General features: G+C 43.3%; 1 protein-coding gene across 1 annotated transcript in view; it reads right to left on the bottom strand.

Annotated features, from left to right (window-relative positions):
• The window catches only part of neo1a (neogenin 1a), a gene marked incomplete in the record, with an annotated part of 189,449 nt that overhangs the window by 746 nt on the left and 173,851 nt on the right, over window positions 1-14,852 (bottom strand). The window contains 12 exon segments of the mRNA XM_025005509.2: window positions 510-646; window positions 1,524-1,817; window positions 4,125-4,286; window positions 4,613-4,705; window positions 6,308-6,552; window positions 7,141-7,276; window positions 7,552-7,620; window positions 7,827-7,859; window positions 8,644-8,838; window positions 9,206-9,313; window positions 10,065-10,203; window positions 14,468-14,700. Of these exon segments, the coding sequence (XP_024861277.1) occupies window positions 510-646; window positions 1,524-1,817; window positions 4,125-4,286; window positions 4,613-4,705; window positions 6,308-6,552; window positions 7,141-7,276; window positions 7,552-7,620; window positions 7,827-7,859; window positions 8,644-8,838; window positions 9,206-9,313; window positions 10,065-10,203; window positions 14,468-14,700 (1,844 nt within the window).

Raw genomic sequence — 14,852 nt, 5'->3', positions numbered from 1 at the left:
AAGGAAGAGAGAGAAAAGGAGGAGGAAAAGGGTCAGTCAGGGATCGGTCACAGCAGACAGGAGGAGCTGTATGGGTGGGGTGAGGCGAGCTGAGTGGGGGGGCGGGCGGGAGGAAGGATGGGTCAGTGACACTGAAGAAAAAAAAGAGGCAGCAAAGAAAAGTGGGCGAGAGCCAGTCAGAGAGCGGCCACGAGGTTCAAGTTGGATGGTAAAAAGAAAATTAAACCATTCGGTTGTTAAAAAAAATTAAAAAAAAGAAGATCAGTTATGATGTGATGGAGAAGCAGCCGACATGGAGACGAACGGAACGTGAGGTTGAAGTTGAAGAGAACAAAAAGGGAGAAAGAACAAACAGAAAATGTGGTTACAACCAGTCCCAAACCCCAAATCACATGACAGTGCGATGAGCCAAACTTAAAGACGGAAACGATGTCAAACATTCATCATCATCAGGCCTGGAGACAAGACTGCGGGTGCCACTATCTGCCAGTGTGAGGCGCTGCACTCACGCTGTCTACGTCCTCCAGCATCTTGCTGGTCTCCGGTACGTCGGGGGCGTTCGGCACGGTGACGATCATCGGCGAGCGCGTCCTGCCCAGCGTCCCGATGGAGGCCGTTTTCACCACGTGAGGGTGGGTGGGAGGCCCTGGGGAGAAGGGGGGGAGAGAACGGAGAAACAAAAACTTGAGCGGTTTGGAACGGACGTCGTTGGGACCGGATCAGGTCCCCCTCTCCTCAGAGCTGCCTTTAGTGGAGTCCTGTTAGGTGCTTCTGTCTTAATGTTTCTCTTCTTCTGTTGGAGGTGTCCTTCTGTTAAAGGGACATCTGTCCTCTCCACCTACACCCACCTCCTCAGGCACAATCAAGGTGGAGGACTGAACCCAAAAGACGACGCAGTGCAATCTGTTGGCTTCCTTATAAATATATATACATAAATTGAGTTAAATTGGATTGTGAATTTGGATCTGAATCTGACTAAACCTGATTTATTTTCAACACTTTTGAATCGGACTGCACCATGTTGGACTTGTTTCCTTTCGGCACCCTGAGCTGACCTTTGTGATCTGTAAATAAAGCCGGGATCGCACTGGGCTGCGCTGTTGCCCACTAGCTGGAATCAAAATCCTGAGAAAATCTTTCCCCTTGGAATCCCGCTGAGCAGACATGTGTTTTTATCTCTGCATTTGATTCTGTACCTGATTGTTGTTTCTGTGTTGTAAAGCACTTTGAATCGCCTTGTTGTGGAAAAGTGCTATATAAATAAATTTCACTTCACATGGGCTCAGGGAATGAATGTCGTTCTCTTTTAGTCTCCACCAGCCTAGCCCAGTGAGACACTGTCCTGATGAAGACAGCCCCAATAAGAAAAGAAGCTGCAGCTAAATCTCACTTTACTTTGATAAACTGGTTCCTGTCTTACTGTGCTCTGGAAATATTGTTAAAGCTGAACAAACAGTGTATAAGGATATGAATGAAGCTCCCGAGGAAGACTCGGAGGTAAACGGTTTTGTTCTCGCGCTCACCGCTCTGCGCGAGCAGGGGGTTGCTGGGCAGGGCGGACGACTCGTACGACGGATGGCCCGAGGCCGGGATGGCAGGCACGGCGAAGCTCTTGAGCGGGTGGGCGTGGGCGTGCGGGTGGGCTGAGCGGTGGGGGGGCAGGTTGCTGGAGTAGCTGGGCTCGTCCTCGGTGGTGGTGGAGCCGTGGTAGCTGCCCTCGGGGTCGGCCAGGATCTCGGACGGGCAGGAGACCTGCGAGGAGGCGACGGTGACGGGCGGAGGCAGGGGCTCCGAGCAGGGGGTGTTCCTCACTGACTCTGGAGAAGAGAGGCACACGAGGCAGTGGGGGTGGGAGGGGGCTGAAAACTGGCGTCTTGTGCAGCAGAAATAAGCACGTTAATCCTCCCGCATCGAGCTCGCAATCTGCAGTTTTGATATTTTCCTCAACACTCGGTCAGAAAACTATTCACCAGATCTCTAGGATGTCGACAAATTGGATAATTAACCACTAAAGCCATTTTTTAAAAATTAATTATTCATTTGATGCCGCTTCTGCAAACGGAATAAATTAAAGTTTTATTTAGCCCGCTGTGCTATTTAATGGGTGGGACTTGTAAAAGAATTGGCAATTTAAAGACATCAACTCGAAGTCTACATTATTCGAACCAAGTGACTGAAAAAGATGATGAATAATAGATGATCCTGATAATAAAACAGTCAGCTGCAGCTTCTCTGTGCTAATACAAATGGCATTATCTGTCACGTTCAGCTGAAGAGAAACGGACCCTTCTCGTTCCTCGGTTAATGGGCTTTCCAAAGCGTGCGGAGCAGCATCGTATTTACAGCTTTAATTCAGATTATAATGAACCCAAGGAACACAACAAACCTGTCTTTTTCCTAACCATGTCTTCAAAGTCCTCATAGCATCTGGAATACTGATCATCTGTGGACGGGTAGACTACGTTTTATTTGTGATTTTAATTTCTGGGATTTTCACAAGTAGCCCTGAATGAGGTTCTCATTTTTTCAGGTTTTCACTGAAAGTTGTTTTTTTTTCTAGGTGTCTTTTTCAATTCTCTGAAATCCAAAAATCCTACATTTTTTAAATACATCAATAACTTTTTAAAAAACATTACTTAAAAAAAAATGGTCTTTATTAATTAGTTGTTGTTTTTTATTTCCACAGTCGAGCTCAGATTCTGTAGAAGTTTGAATCCAAAACTGACTGCCTTTAAAAGAACACTGTTGATGTTCATCTCATTTGGATCCAGAAATAACACAGTACTGGTACTCATTTAAAAGATATTCAGTGATTGAACGTAATATAAACTCAGAAAGAACATATTCATGCATATAAATTTTAAAATATTTGGCTTCGCTTCATTTTTTGCTCAAATATGTTTACTTTCTGGTTCCAAAAACAACAAGATCATTTTCTTCTTCTTCTTTCAGCTGCTCCCTTTTCAGCGGTCTCCACAGTGAGTCATCCTCCTCCATCTAACTCTGTCTTCTGTGTCCTCTGTCCTCAGTCCAACTCCCTCCATGTCCTCTCTAACTGCATCCATATGTCTCCTCTTTGTCTCTAACATCCTTCTACCAATATCCCCACTGTCCCTCCTCTCCTCATGTCCAAACCATCTCAGTCTGGCCTCTCTAACTTTATCTCCCAGTCCTTCAACCTGTGCTGTACCTCTGATGACCTCATTCCTAATCCTGTCCATCCTTGTCCCTCCCAAGAAGAACCTCAACATCTTCAGCTCTGACACTTCCTGTTCTGTCTCCTGTCTTTTTCACAGCTGCTCTCGCCACTTCCAAAATGACCCAAGATTCTAATAATAATCAAATGCCAAATGCTTTAAATGCCCAAGGAGATATTCTATTTAACTCTGAAAAAAACTTTAAATATTCTTTCTGTACGGCATGAAATGTACTATAAAAAAATATGTATACAGAGTCATCCCTATGCTCCCTGGTACCCAGAAACTCATGAATTCCAAGAAGTGCAGCTTTCTTACTGTAATTTAGCTGTTTTTATTTTATTAGTGTTTTGCTCAGGTTGTGATACAATGCCCACACTGTAATTCAGTATTTTTTGTATTTGTATTAAAAGACATTTGAAAAGGGGGAGTGAAGTATCTTTCATGACTTTCCTTATTAACCCCGGGAGAACATAGGTACCAGTATACAGGCAGTGTGAATACTCTTTTACTCAAATAAAACAGATAAATCTAAAAAATTCCTGTTTTAGTCGACTGAAAAACAAAACAAAAAAAAACCTATTGAGCTCTAAACACTCTGCCCTGAAACGTAACCTAAACCAACACTAAATTTAAACCCATTTCCACCAGAAATTTAAAGTTTAAGTTAAAAGTTGTGAGATTTATAAAAAAAAAAGGAAGAGCATAAAAAGTTCATTTTGAAGACACAAAGATCAGGAGCAAATTCCCTCAGCATGATAGAGAAATAAAAGAAGAATGTAACAAGATGGCCGCAGCTATACAGGAATGAGATAAAATAAATAAATAAAGAGAAAAGGAGAAATCAATGAGTGAACATGACAAGCTCAGGGATGCCCGGTCCACCTGCGTGTTCCTGCCGCCGTCCAGCAGGGGGCAGCGTCTCACCTGTGGAGTCCACCCTGTCTAGATGGGAGATGGGGGCGGCGCAGGCGTGCCACCCGCTGCCCTGGTGGTAGAGGTAGCTGCGCGTCGGTGACACCAGGCTGCCCATGTGATAATGGTGGTGATGGTTATCGAGGGAATGGATGGGGTGAGCGCTAATCACGGCTGCGGATGGAAATGGACACGTAAACACAAACAGGATGGGACGTTTAACCAGCCACGAAATTATGATGAACGACGCGGATGTCGTGCAGCGGAGATACGTGCATGCGGCATCCTGAGATAAACACGTGTGATTACTCTGGTTGTCACTGTGTTCAGAAAGCAAAATACTTTAAAAAAAAAAACCCTCACAAAACAAATGAACATTTTATGAGAAGCGTGAAATGGAGTTTTGTGCTTTGATATCCAAGTGTTTTACGTAACGACTACTTTCTATGTGTAGATTAAACTAAGCTCGCACACACACACACACACATACACACACTTACGCTGAGGCGGCTGCGCGTCAAACGGCATCATCATTTTAGGCCTCATCCCTCGCCGGCCTGATAGTGTGGACATGCTGTCTTCTGATTCGTGGCCTAAAAGGTATGGTGGAAACCAGCCAATCAGTGATAGCTGCTATTTTAAAGTTCTTTCTAACGTGACCGTCTTTATATATTATTGTGTTTTGATTGCATTTCAAAATGCCGTGGTCAAACTCAGTGTCTTTGTCAAATAATGACTATTTGGATTAAGTGTGTTGTACAGACAACCCCAATTCCGAAAAATGTTAAGATGTCATGGAAAAGGTAAATAAAAACAGAATGCAATGACTTACAAACCTAAAAAAAAAACCCATTTAATTCACAATGCAACATAGTGAACACATCACATGTTTAAACTAAGGGAGAAAATAAGGTAAATTTGAATTTCATGGCAGCAACACATCTTAAAAATGCTGGGGACGGAGGCAACAGAAGGTAGTAAAAATAGGACAGAGGAGCATTTCGCTACTAATTAGGCTGAGAGGTCAGTAAGAGGACTGGGTAGAAAAACAGCATTTTAGAGAAGCTGAATCTCTCAGAGGTAAAGGTGAGCAGAGGATCACCAGTCTGTGGAAAAAAATGCATCTGAAAGTAGTGGAACAATTTCAGAATAATGTTCCTCAACAGAAAATTGGGAAGACTTTAAATATGCCTTGAAGAGGGACCATCCACCCTGTTATCAGCACACTGTTCAAAAACCTGCCTCTCTGATGGGATGGGGGTACATTAGTGCCTCTGATATGGGCAGCTGACACATCTGGAAAGGCTCCATTAATGCAGACAATGTTTTATAGGTTTTAAAACAACATGTACTCCCAACCAGACAATGTCTTTTTCAGGGAAGGACTTTCATATTTCAGCAAGACAACAATAAACCACAGACTGCATCCATTACAACAACATGGCTTCATAGAAGAAGAGTCCAGGTGCTGAACTGACCTGCCTGCAGTCCAGACCTCTCATCAATAGAAAACATTTGGGACATCATTAAACAAAGAATCCAGCAAAGACCAGGACTGTTGAGCAGCTAGAATCCTCCATCAGACCCAGAACCTCCAGCAGCTGCTCAGCTTTTTTGAGATTTGTTGCTGTCATCAAATTCAAAAGTACCTCATTGTTTTCCTAAAAATAGTAAAATCTTTGATATGTTTACTACATTACATTATGAATAAATTATGGGTTTGTGACATTTGCAAATCATTGCATTCTGGTTTTATTTACGTTTTACACAACGTCCCAACTTTTTCGGAACTGGGGCTGTCATCGCCTGAAGTTGTGACATTGATGTGTGTGTTTGCAGCATTATGACAGGCAATGGGAACTGTGCGCCACATATGAAAAGCATGAAATGTTTTACATGAACATCACAGACACGTGACAAAGTAAGCATCTTAAACATCTTCAGGACTCCGTCAGACAGCTTCCTGGAAGAAAACCCGCAGGTGTTATAGAATTTCCTGTCAAAATAATAAACTCCTTCCATGGTCAGGCTCCCGAAATCCTATTTCCTATCTGCCAGCCGAACTCCCAGACTTTATGCTCGGCGCTATTATGTATGTGCGCTCAGGCAGCAAGGGTGACATTTCACTTTGATTTTTTTTTTTTTTTTCCCAAAACATCAAGTTTTAGGCCTTCTTTTTGGAAACAAAAACTGACCACGGTAGGAGTTGCGCCTCTGCTGCAGGTGGGGGGTGCTCTCCAGGCCGCTGTCAGCCGGCGTGATGTCCTGGGAGCTGCGCGGGATGGGTGTCTCCGTCATGACGGGGTTGGGATCCGGCGACTTGTCCATGGGTTTCAGCTCCAGCCTCTCGTGATGAATCCAAAGATCCGGCGGCTTCAGGTCCTTGGAGTTCCCCTTGTATTTGTGGGAGCCATTTGAGGACTTTGAGGCGGCCCGTTTTCTGCAAGAGAAAGCAGAGCCGACCAGTGACCTCGTCTGGCGAGAAGGCAGAAAAGACGCGGGAAAGATCCGAGCTGGAATCATATTCTGAATCCAGATAAAGAAATACTCTTGAGATGGAAGCCCTGCTTACATGTGGAGTTCCTCAAGGGTCCATACTGGGACTTGTTCTGTTTTCATGTTAGATGTGGCTTTTAGAGTCCATTTAAATAAATAAAAAAAATGTCCATGCATGCAAATTTATCTGTTCTTGAAAGTAAGCTCAAAAGAACGATGGCAACCTTTCTCGGACTGCACAGAGCTGATCCAAGCGTGGAAGATAATAAACTTCCTGAACCTCAAAACAAATCAGCCGCAGCTGGTACAAAATTTAAAAAAAAGAAAACACTATTCATCCGTCAGCAAGACAACTGAAGCATTCAATTCAATCCTGACATCTTGATCCACGCTGGTGCGTAATATGGTTGCCCAACCTGTTTAAAATGTTTCATAAATAAACTGACACTGATAAAATGAGTCAGACAGCCGCACGGAGCTCGAAGAACCAATCACTGGACGGGAGAGGTACGGGTTTCAGTGGACATCTTACTTTTTCTGGTGGGAGGTGGTGCGCCGTGTGCACAGGAAGGCACCCACGACCACAACTATGATGGTGAAGGCTCCCACCGAGATAATGACCACGATGACCAGGATGTGATTTTCACCACCTCCGACACCTGTTTTACCTCAAGAAGAGAGAGACTGGGTTAGACGCATCCGTATTGTGACGGATGAGCCGTTAACAGCGCAAAAAAAAATCTATTTTATCCTAAACTTCAGAGTTAACAAGTGGAAAACAAACTGTCAGTGTAGTTTTTTCAGTAACATAGTAAAACCTTTTGCCTCTAATGTAATGATTTGGGAATCTAGCCAGAAAACCAAATGTTTGGGGAAACAAATAACATGTCGTGTGAGCTGAATGGGACTTTTAGAAATCAGAGGATGGTTTTAAAAATCTTACCAAGAGGAGTCCCAGGGTCATGTGGATGTGGGCTGCCTGGAAGTCCTGGTTTTGGTGGAGGATTTGAGGCTGGGGAAAAAAAAAAATAAAGAAAGAAATTTAAAGAGAGGATTTTTAAATTCTTCTCTGAGAGAACTTAAAAGTCTTAAAAGTAAAAAAATTCTACAAGCAAAAATTGCCAGCATGCAGTGCAGTCTAACTTGTCATCAGCCCAGAAACAAAGATATTTAGACAGAGAGGCACGTGAGGTGCGAAGTGAGAAGAGGGAGTTTTACCTTGGTCATTAGCCATTTTGTCAGAGGACTCAGCTTAACAGGCCAAAGGAGAGCAGGGAGAAAGAGACAATAAAAAAGCAAAAAAAAAAAAAAAAAGAAAGAAAAAGGTTAGCTTAGAAGAGCAGCGAGGGACAGCGAAATAAAGAGAGAGATGGGGATTGTGGGGAGGAAGAGGAGGCAAAACTAGAGAAATGAGTTCAAATTTGTGGGGAAAATCAAACGGCTGCAAAGTCAAGCTGGTGTTAGGAGCAAAGCATCAATACGGAAATGATTACGCCGTCTAGCAATAAAACCTGGATTGATTTCCCATATTTCGCACCAACATTTTACAAAACAATCCAATGGCAAAATACGTAAAAGAAAAAAAAAAGATCTAACTGATTAAATATTTTCACCTAAAAATAAAATGAGCTGCATGCGCCTCTGCATTCTAATTTATCCTAAGTGGGGTTTTTTGTTGTTGTCGATCATTAAAACGGTGAGAACAGCCTTCGAGGTAACCGAGTCAAACGCACGCTTGGCTCTAATCAGAATTTATGGAGAAATCATCCCTGAGAAGTGAAAATCTAAGAGGTTTTTTTTTTTTTACAATGTAATAAAAAAGAGCTTTTGTTAGATTAAAATGTATCAGGCAAAACCATTTGAATGATCCAAACTGTCGCCATAAAAGAACATTTTTCCGTGTCAGGGAAAAACAAAACCCCCAAGGTGGATCAGACGGTTTGAAACGTCTACTTTAAGTCAACTTTATGATGCAGAAAAACAGGTGACCGTGCCGATGCTCCGCCTTCCATGTCGGCCCAAGGCGGAAACTTACTCTTCGGCGTGCGGAACTGGACGGCCTCCGACATGGGGCCCATGCCCTTCGAGTTGCGGGCCTGGATCTTGAAGTAGTAGGTGGTGTCCAGAGTCAGGTCCTGGATCTGGTGTGTGAGGCGGTTCCCCACCACCGGCTCGATAACCCAGTCGTGCACCACTGCGTTAACGTCCGTGCTGTAGTAAATGATGTAACCTAAAGCAGACACGACAAAAAAAAATTAAAATCTGAAGTCAGCATGCTGCGTTTATCATAACGATGTCTCTCAGCAGACAGAGTTAAGTAGTAGTTTCTAATATAAAATCCATATTTTGAGACTATTTGCTCAAACCAAAGCTCTCCGCTTAAAAAAAAGGCAAAATTTGCTCATATTCTCATGGGTATTGTGTTTGTTTTAAAGTAGTTTTTGAAAACATGTAAAACAATGAGGCCTTTATTCGCTCGGCGCGCCGTAGGTCCATCTCCGGTTTCAGAGCTGTGGTTTAAACAGTCCGAATAAGTATCCAACATGTCTCCGAGGCTGCGTAGCATGCAATCGCACGATAAAACCTGTGGGGCTCACCGGTGATTTTTCCGTTGGCTTCCGAGGGAGGCTGCCAGTTGACAATTATGGTGCGCGGTTTGTTTTCTTTGCTCACCACAGTCACATCTTTAGGGGCTGAGCTGGGAACTGGGATGGAGATGAAGAAACAAAGTGAAGAACAACTCCACCAGCGTGAGTAAAGCCATCAATGTGTGTGTGTGTATACGCGTGTGTGTGTTCTGGAATTTTCAGCTCCTAGCTTGCATTTGCATGTGCCTGACCTCGCAGATATTACCCACTAGCTCACCTTGTGTGACAAACCCCCCACCGGCTGGGCTGAAACGAAAACTATTTTTTTCAGCTACTATTTAGAGTGTAATAAGTCTCAATCAGGAAGTAATCGTAGCAAACCAGGTTTTAGTCTCTTATCTATAAAAATTCAGGAAAAAATAAATCTGTCGTCATGCTGGGCATATCAAGCCAAAGCAAGAGGAACAGCCAAGTTAAAGTAACCAGTCGGGAAAGAAAAAGTAAAACAAGAAACCGAGAGTAAATCATTTTATTTGTAAAGCTTGAACTAACGACTGAGTCCGGTTTGGTGCTTATTGCTCCTCAGATTGAAACACCTGGTCACGGGTTTGCCAATACTTTAAATTATAATTATTATTATGAGGTTAGTTTGTGTATTTTACGTTGAAGTAACTTCCGTAACTTGATCATCTGTAATCGCCTGTAACAACTTCATGCCCCTCAGTTTGGGCTGTGAAGAATTAAATATTACTCCCACCCAGCCGGAGGGGGGGGTCTGTCACCCTGCAGGTGTTCCTCCCCTCTGATCTACGCTCTCGGTGAGTGTCTGAGCAGAATGCGTTCGCGTGCTCGTGTGTGCGGCGTTTACTGGTCTCCAGGGTCGTGCCCACGGCCGTCATGCTCCACGTGCTGAAGCGGCGGCCTTTGGTCACCATGACGGAGAACTCGTACTGCGTGTTGGGCTTCAGGCCCGACACCACGTGGCTCAGGGTGGTGGAGTTGGCCATCTGAGGAGAGAAGGGCAGAAACACACAGAATCACGTTAAAGATTTCACTTCTTCTGTAGTTTTTTGTAAAAATCACAGTCTGCAAGCTAAACAGCACAGTGTGACGGCTGTTCTCCTAGTTAATGAAACAATTACAGGTTTTAATTTAAAACAATTTTCAAAAATGATGAAAGAATAATATTTTTACCTGAAGAAATGCCTATCACCTGCTTGCCTTTCACGCCAAAGTTATAGCGTTGGAAACAACATTGTGTTGCGAGATCTCACACTCGGAGTGTGCTCTGTGAAGAACTCGCGACTACTACCGCGCTCAATTTTAACTCAATGCATCAGCCCAACAGTAACACAGATTATAGCTTCAAAACCTAAAGTAAATGCATCTCTTTCGCTGTATTTTCAGCACATGTGGACTAAAAAACAAACTCCATATGGTGGAGCGCAGACGACAAACTGCAGCCTTTCTGTTAAACATGCAAAACAACAAATAAGCTGGAAAATCTTTTACCACATCAATGCATGGCAGACGTACTTAAAAGCATGCCTTATGCTACCATTTATCTTGCCTTCTACTAGCTTGATTTGGCTTTAAAAAAAACAACAAAAACAAAAGGAGACTGGTGGGAGAATCCGATCCGGCAGTGATGTCGCTTTGCAGCGACAAAAGTGCAGCTCTCCGTTGGGGGCTGTCAAACAGAGGGCAGCAGGGTAGGACAGGACACCACTCTTTCTCTTCAGTTTGAGAGCAGTCACCCCCTCAATAATGCACGAGCCCGTCGGGTTCGACTCGAGCTAAAAACGAGGCGTTATTGGGGGGCGCTTCCGTCCGCGCGGCCGTTCTCCCGGCAGGAGCCAGTTTCCCCGAGCGCGGAGGCTTCTCGATGCATTTCATTAACGGAGCGGGAACTTAATGAGCCCGAGCAGATCTTTAATTACAGCCGCACGGAGAGAGTTCAACCCGAAGACTCGGATGTGCTGCGTGCGGCTCTCAAATCGCTTCAGTGTTACTCTGAAAGACGATAAATAAAACATAAATCCTTTCAGATATATGACAGGCGGAAGCTTGCGCACAGAGGCCGTCAGCTGACAGGAAGCTCCACGGAAGCATTCTGTGCGAGACCTTTATTTGTTTATTTATTTTCCATCTGCGTTCATTTGTTTGTGCACGTTTGTCCCGTGAGTTGGCTATACGGGGAATGCGCTGTCAGATCTACACCCTCCCTGTTTTTTTTTTTTCTCTTCCCTGCTCTCAGTTTGTCTTGTCCTTGTTGAATAATTTATCAGTAGACGCAGGCCTTTATCTGAGCTCTGCTCGGTCACAGGTTTGCACACACACACGCGCGTGAAACCGGAGCAGTTTTTTTTTAGGAAATTTTAACGACAACGCGTCGCACAAACTTACCGGGCAGCTAAACGATGTCCCCCCGATTTGAACGTTACATTTTAACTAAAAAAAATGGCTTGAGTAAGAAAACTTGGCAAAAACAGATGAGTAATTAACATTCTGATTGTTTGTACTCGTGTTGAGATGCGAGGAGATCCAGACGTGCTGAAGTGCGGTGGATGATCCGAGTGAGTGTTTGTACAACGAAGCATTAAAGAAATCCTGCTGCTCTGCTTATCAAAAGATGCTCATCATCATGCTGCGCTCTCCCAGTAAACAGTCTTCAGGCTGATTTTTATATCACCAGAGTAATTATTCTCTCTTTACAGGCCCATACGTTTCAAAAACCCTTCAGCGTGCACACACTCATCAGAATCCTCCACTTTGTCCAATAAAACCGGATGTGAGTGCTGAGGGACGGCTGCTGCCTGTGCTTTATTTCCCCTGCTTTGTAGATATTGTAGATTTGTTAAATGCACGTCCAAAGTATTGTTATTGACAGAAAAGCGGTAATATACGTGAACCGTCGAGTAACCTCATCCGCCATAGGATGTTTGCAACAAACTGCTTTAATTTTTAAAACATACCTTTTGCATCATGCTGTGCTGCTATACTCTGTTCTGAGCTTTGAGGGCAAAACACACCAGCTCTGTACAGCATGGGCCAAAACAAGCACTTCTATTGCTCACTATCACACACACACACACCTCCAGCAGCTGGCCAATGCTCGACTGCGCGCTGCCCAGTCACTCTTCTCAACACCGTTCTATTTACAAGTGTTGACATTCTGCAACACATACACACTTCTAAACACACATACAGAGCCTACTGGCCTCCATGTTTGGACACTCTGGCTGCTCTCGTCTCCTCCCGCAGCACTGGTGTCGGTAGAAACCCATTACCTGGCCATGTTCCGCACATGAGGTTGAATTTTTCAAGCAAGAAGTTAGTGGGTGTCTGCGCATTCTTTTAAACGTATATTCTGACATAGTAGTAAACTTTCATATCCTGTACATGTCTTAAATATGACACAATGAGTGTGACAAGAGGGGTTTTGATTTCAAATTGTCAGTAATTTAGCTTAAATTCCACAACATGGTACAACCCCAATTAAAAAAAAAAAGAAGTTGAGTAAAATGTAAAAACAAACAGAATGCAGTGATTTGCATACATTTACAAAAGGCTGTAACAGGTCAGTAAGAGGACTGGGTAGAAAAAGAGCATTTTAGAGGCTGAATCTCCAACCAGTTTAAGGAAAAACTGCATCTAGAAATAGTGGAACGATCTCAGAATAATGTTCCACGATGGAAAAATTGAGAAGACTTCGAATGCCTCGTCATCGACAATTCATAATATCATCAAAGATTGCAAGATTCTGGAGGAATCTCTTGGGAAAGAGAACAATAGGCAGCACTGCGTTAAGAACCTGTTTGATTCTGTTTTGGACATCCCTGCATGGACTCAGGAACACATCAGCTAATCATTGTCTGTAACCACAGTTCACCGTGTCATCCACAGATACTGGTTAAAGCTCTATCATGTAAAGAAGAAGCCAGATGTGAACACCATCCAGAAACTCTGCCATCTTCTCTGAGCCGCAGTTCATTTAAAATGGACTGAGGCAAAGAGGAGAACTGTTCTGTGGTTTGAAGAATCAATATTTGAAATTATTTTCGGAAACTACAAATGTCACTCTCTTTGTGCTAAAGAGGAGAGGAACCATCCAGCCTGTTATCAGCAGATGGTTCAAAGGCCTGCCTCTCTGATAGTATAGGGGTGCATTAGTGCCTCTGGCATGAGCAGTTGACACATCTGGAAAGGCTCAATTAATGCAGGAAAGTATATACAGGTGTTAGAGCAGCTTATGTTCCCATCCAGATAACATCTATTTCAGGGAAGGTCTTGCATATTTCAGCAAAACAACACTAAACCAGGTCTGGACCTCTCAGTTGATGAGGTCTGTCTTAGGTCTGTGCAGAAAATCAAGTACAGACCCAGGACTGTTTAGATGTTGACACTTATTATTAAAGCTCGGGGCCGGTCCTTGAAGCCAGTCACATCACCAGTGTTTTCTGTTTCACACAACTCCTGCTGTCTAATGAGTAAGTGTGAAAATACAACTCTGAACAAAAACAAAAACAATGGATCCTGTTCAAGATTTACCAAAAAAAAACTTTTTTTTTTTCTTTGTTAAATTAAAATCAGATGATTGAAAAAAAAAAAAAAAACAACTGAAACCCCCCCCCCAAAACATCCATCTTTGTGGAGAAAAAAAAAATTAATTGTTTGGCTTTGGTGTAAACAAAACAGCAGCGTCTAGATTAATTTTTTGTGACGTTAACTGAATTACAAATCATGCCGAACACACAAAAAAAAAAAAGCATATTAATGTTGAACACTGTGCTGATAGTTTTTAAGTCACCTCTTTGTAAAATGACATGGGTTAGTCCAATCCTTTACAGTTTTTTTTTACTCATTTCTAAAAACATCTGTTGCTTCTAACTTTGGTTTAAAGGTTAAATGACAGCGTCATTTTACCTCTGATACAGACACCAGCACGATGCTGCCCCTGAGATCTGGAGCTGCTTCATTACATTCCCACGTATGATAATACCTTTTTCTTTTCAGCACATCGATACTTCTCTGCAAGAGTGGACCTCCCCAACAACAAAAAACAATCAACAAAAACCCAAAGACTTTTTAGGTATAAAATATCTGTGAACGAGATATTTCTGTTTAAAAAAAAGAATCAGGGGCTTCTTTTTATTGGAGCATTTCTTCTGAAATGAAATTTGAATTTAAGAAATCCTGAAATCCTGCATTTAAGACGCTATGAAAAAAAATAAAATAAAATAATAAGAAGAAAAAAAATCAATATCTCACCTTCACTTTGGCGTTGGCGGGGATGTTGGTCTTCCATCGAACGGTGTAGTAGCGGTTGTCCGTGATCTTTTGGTTCTTGGACAGCGAGCTGTCGGCCCACGTCACCTTGATGGTGTCGTGGCTCAGCACGGAGGCCTGAACGCCCACGGGAGGCATCATGGGGGTGGGGTCGGGTACTGGGGTGTATGGAGGATGGAAGAGGTCATACAGGTCAACATTGGGGTCTATGGGGTCTGCGTGACAAGGCAGTTAACCCGCATGCATCACACACAAAATTAAAAAATGACCAAAAATTAAAACAAGAAGCGTGGGTGTGGTGGAGCAGAGAGTGGAATCCAAACGGGAAGCAAGGGAAGGGGGAGGGAGGGAGGGAGGGAGGGAAGGG

This window comes from Kryptolebias marmoratus, linkage group LG15, assembly GCF_001649575.2.
Source record: "Kryptolebias marmoratus isolate JLee-2015 linkage group LG15, ASM164957v2, whole genome shotgun sequence".
NCBI classification, from domain to species: domain Eukaryota; kingdom Metazoa; phylum Chordata; class Actinopteri; order Cyprinodontiformes; family Rivulidae; genus Kryptolebias; species Kryptolebias marmoratus.
The sequence above is the reverse complement of the archived record's forward strand: the minus strand, read 5'-3'. Positions and strand labels throughout refer to the sequence as shown.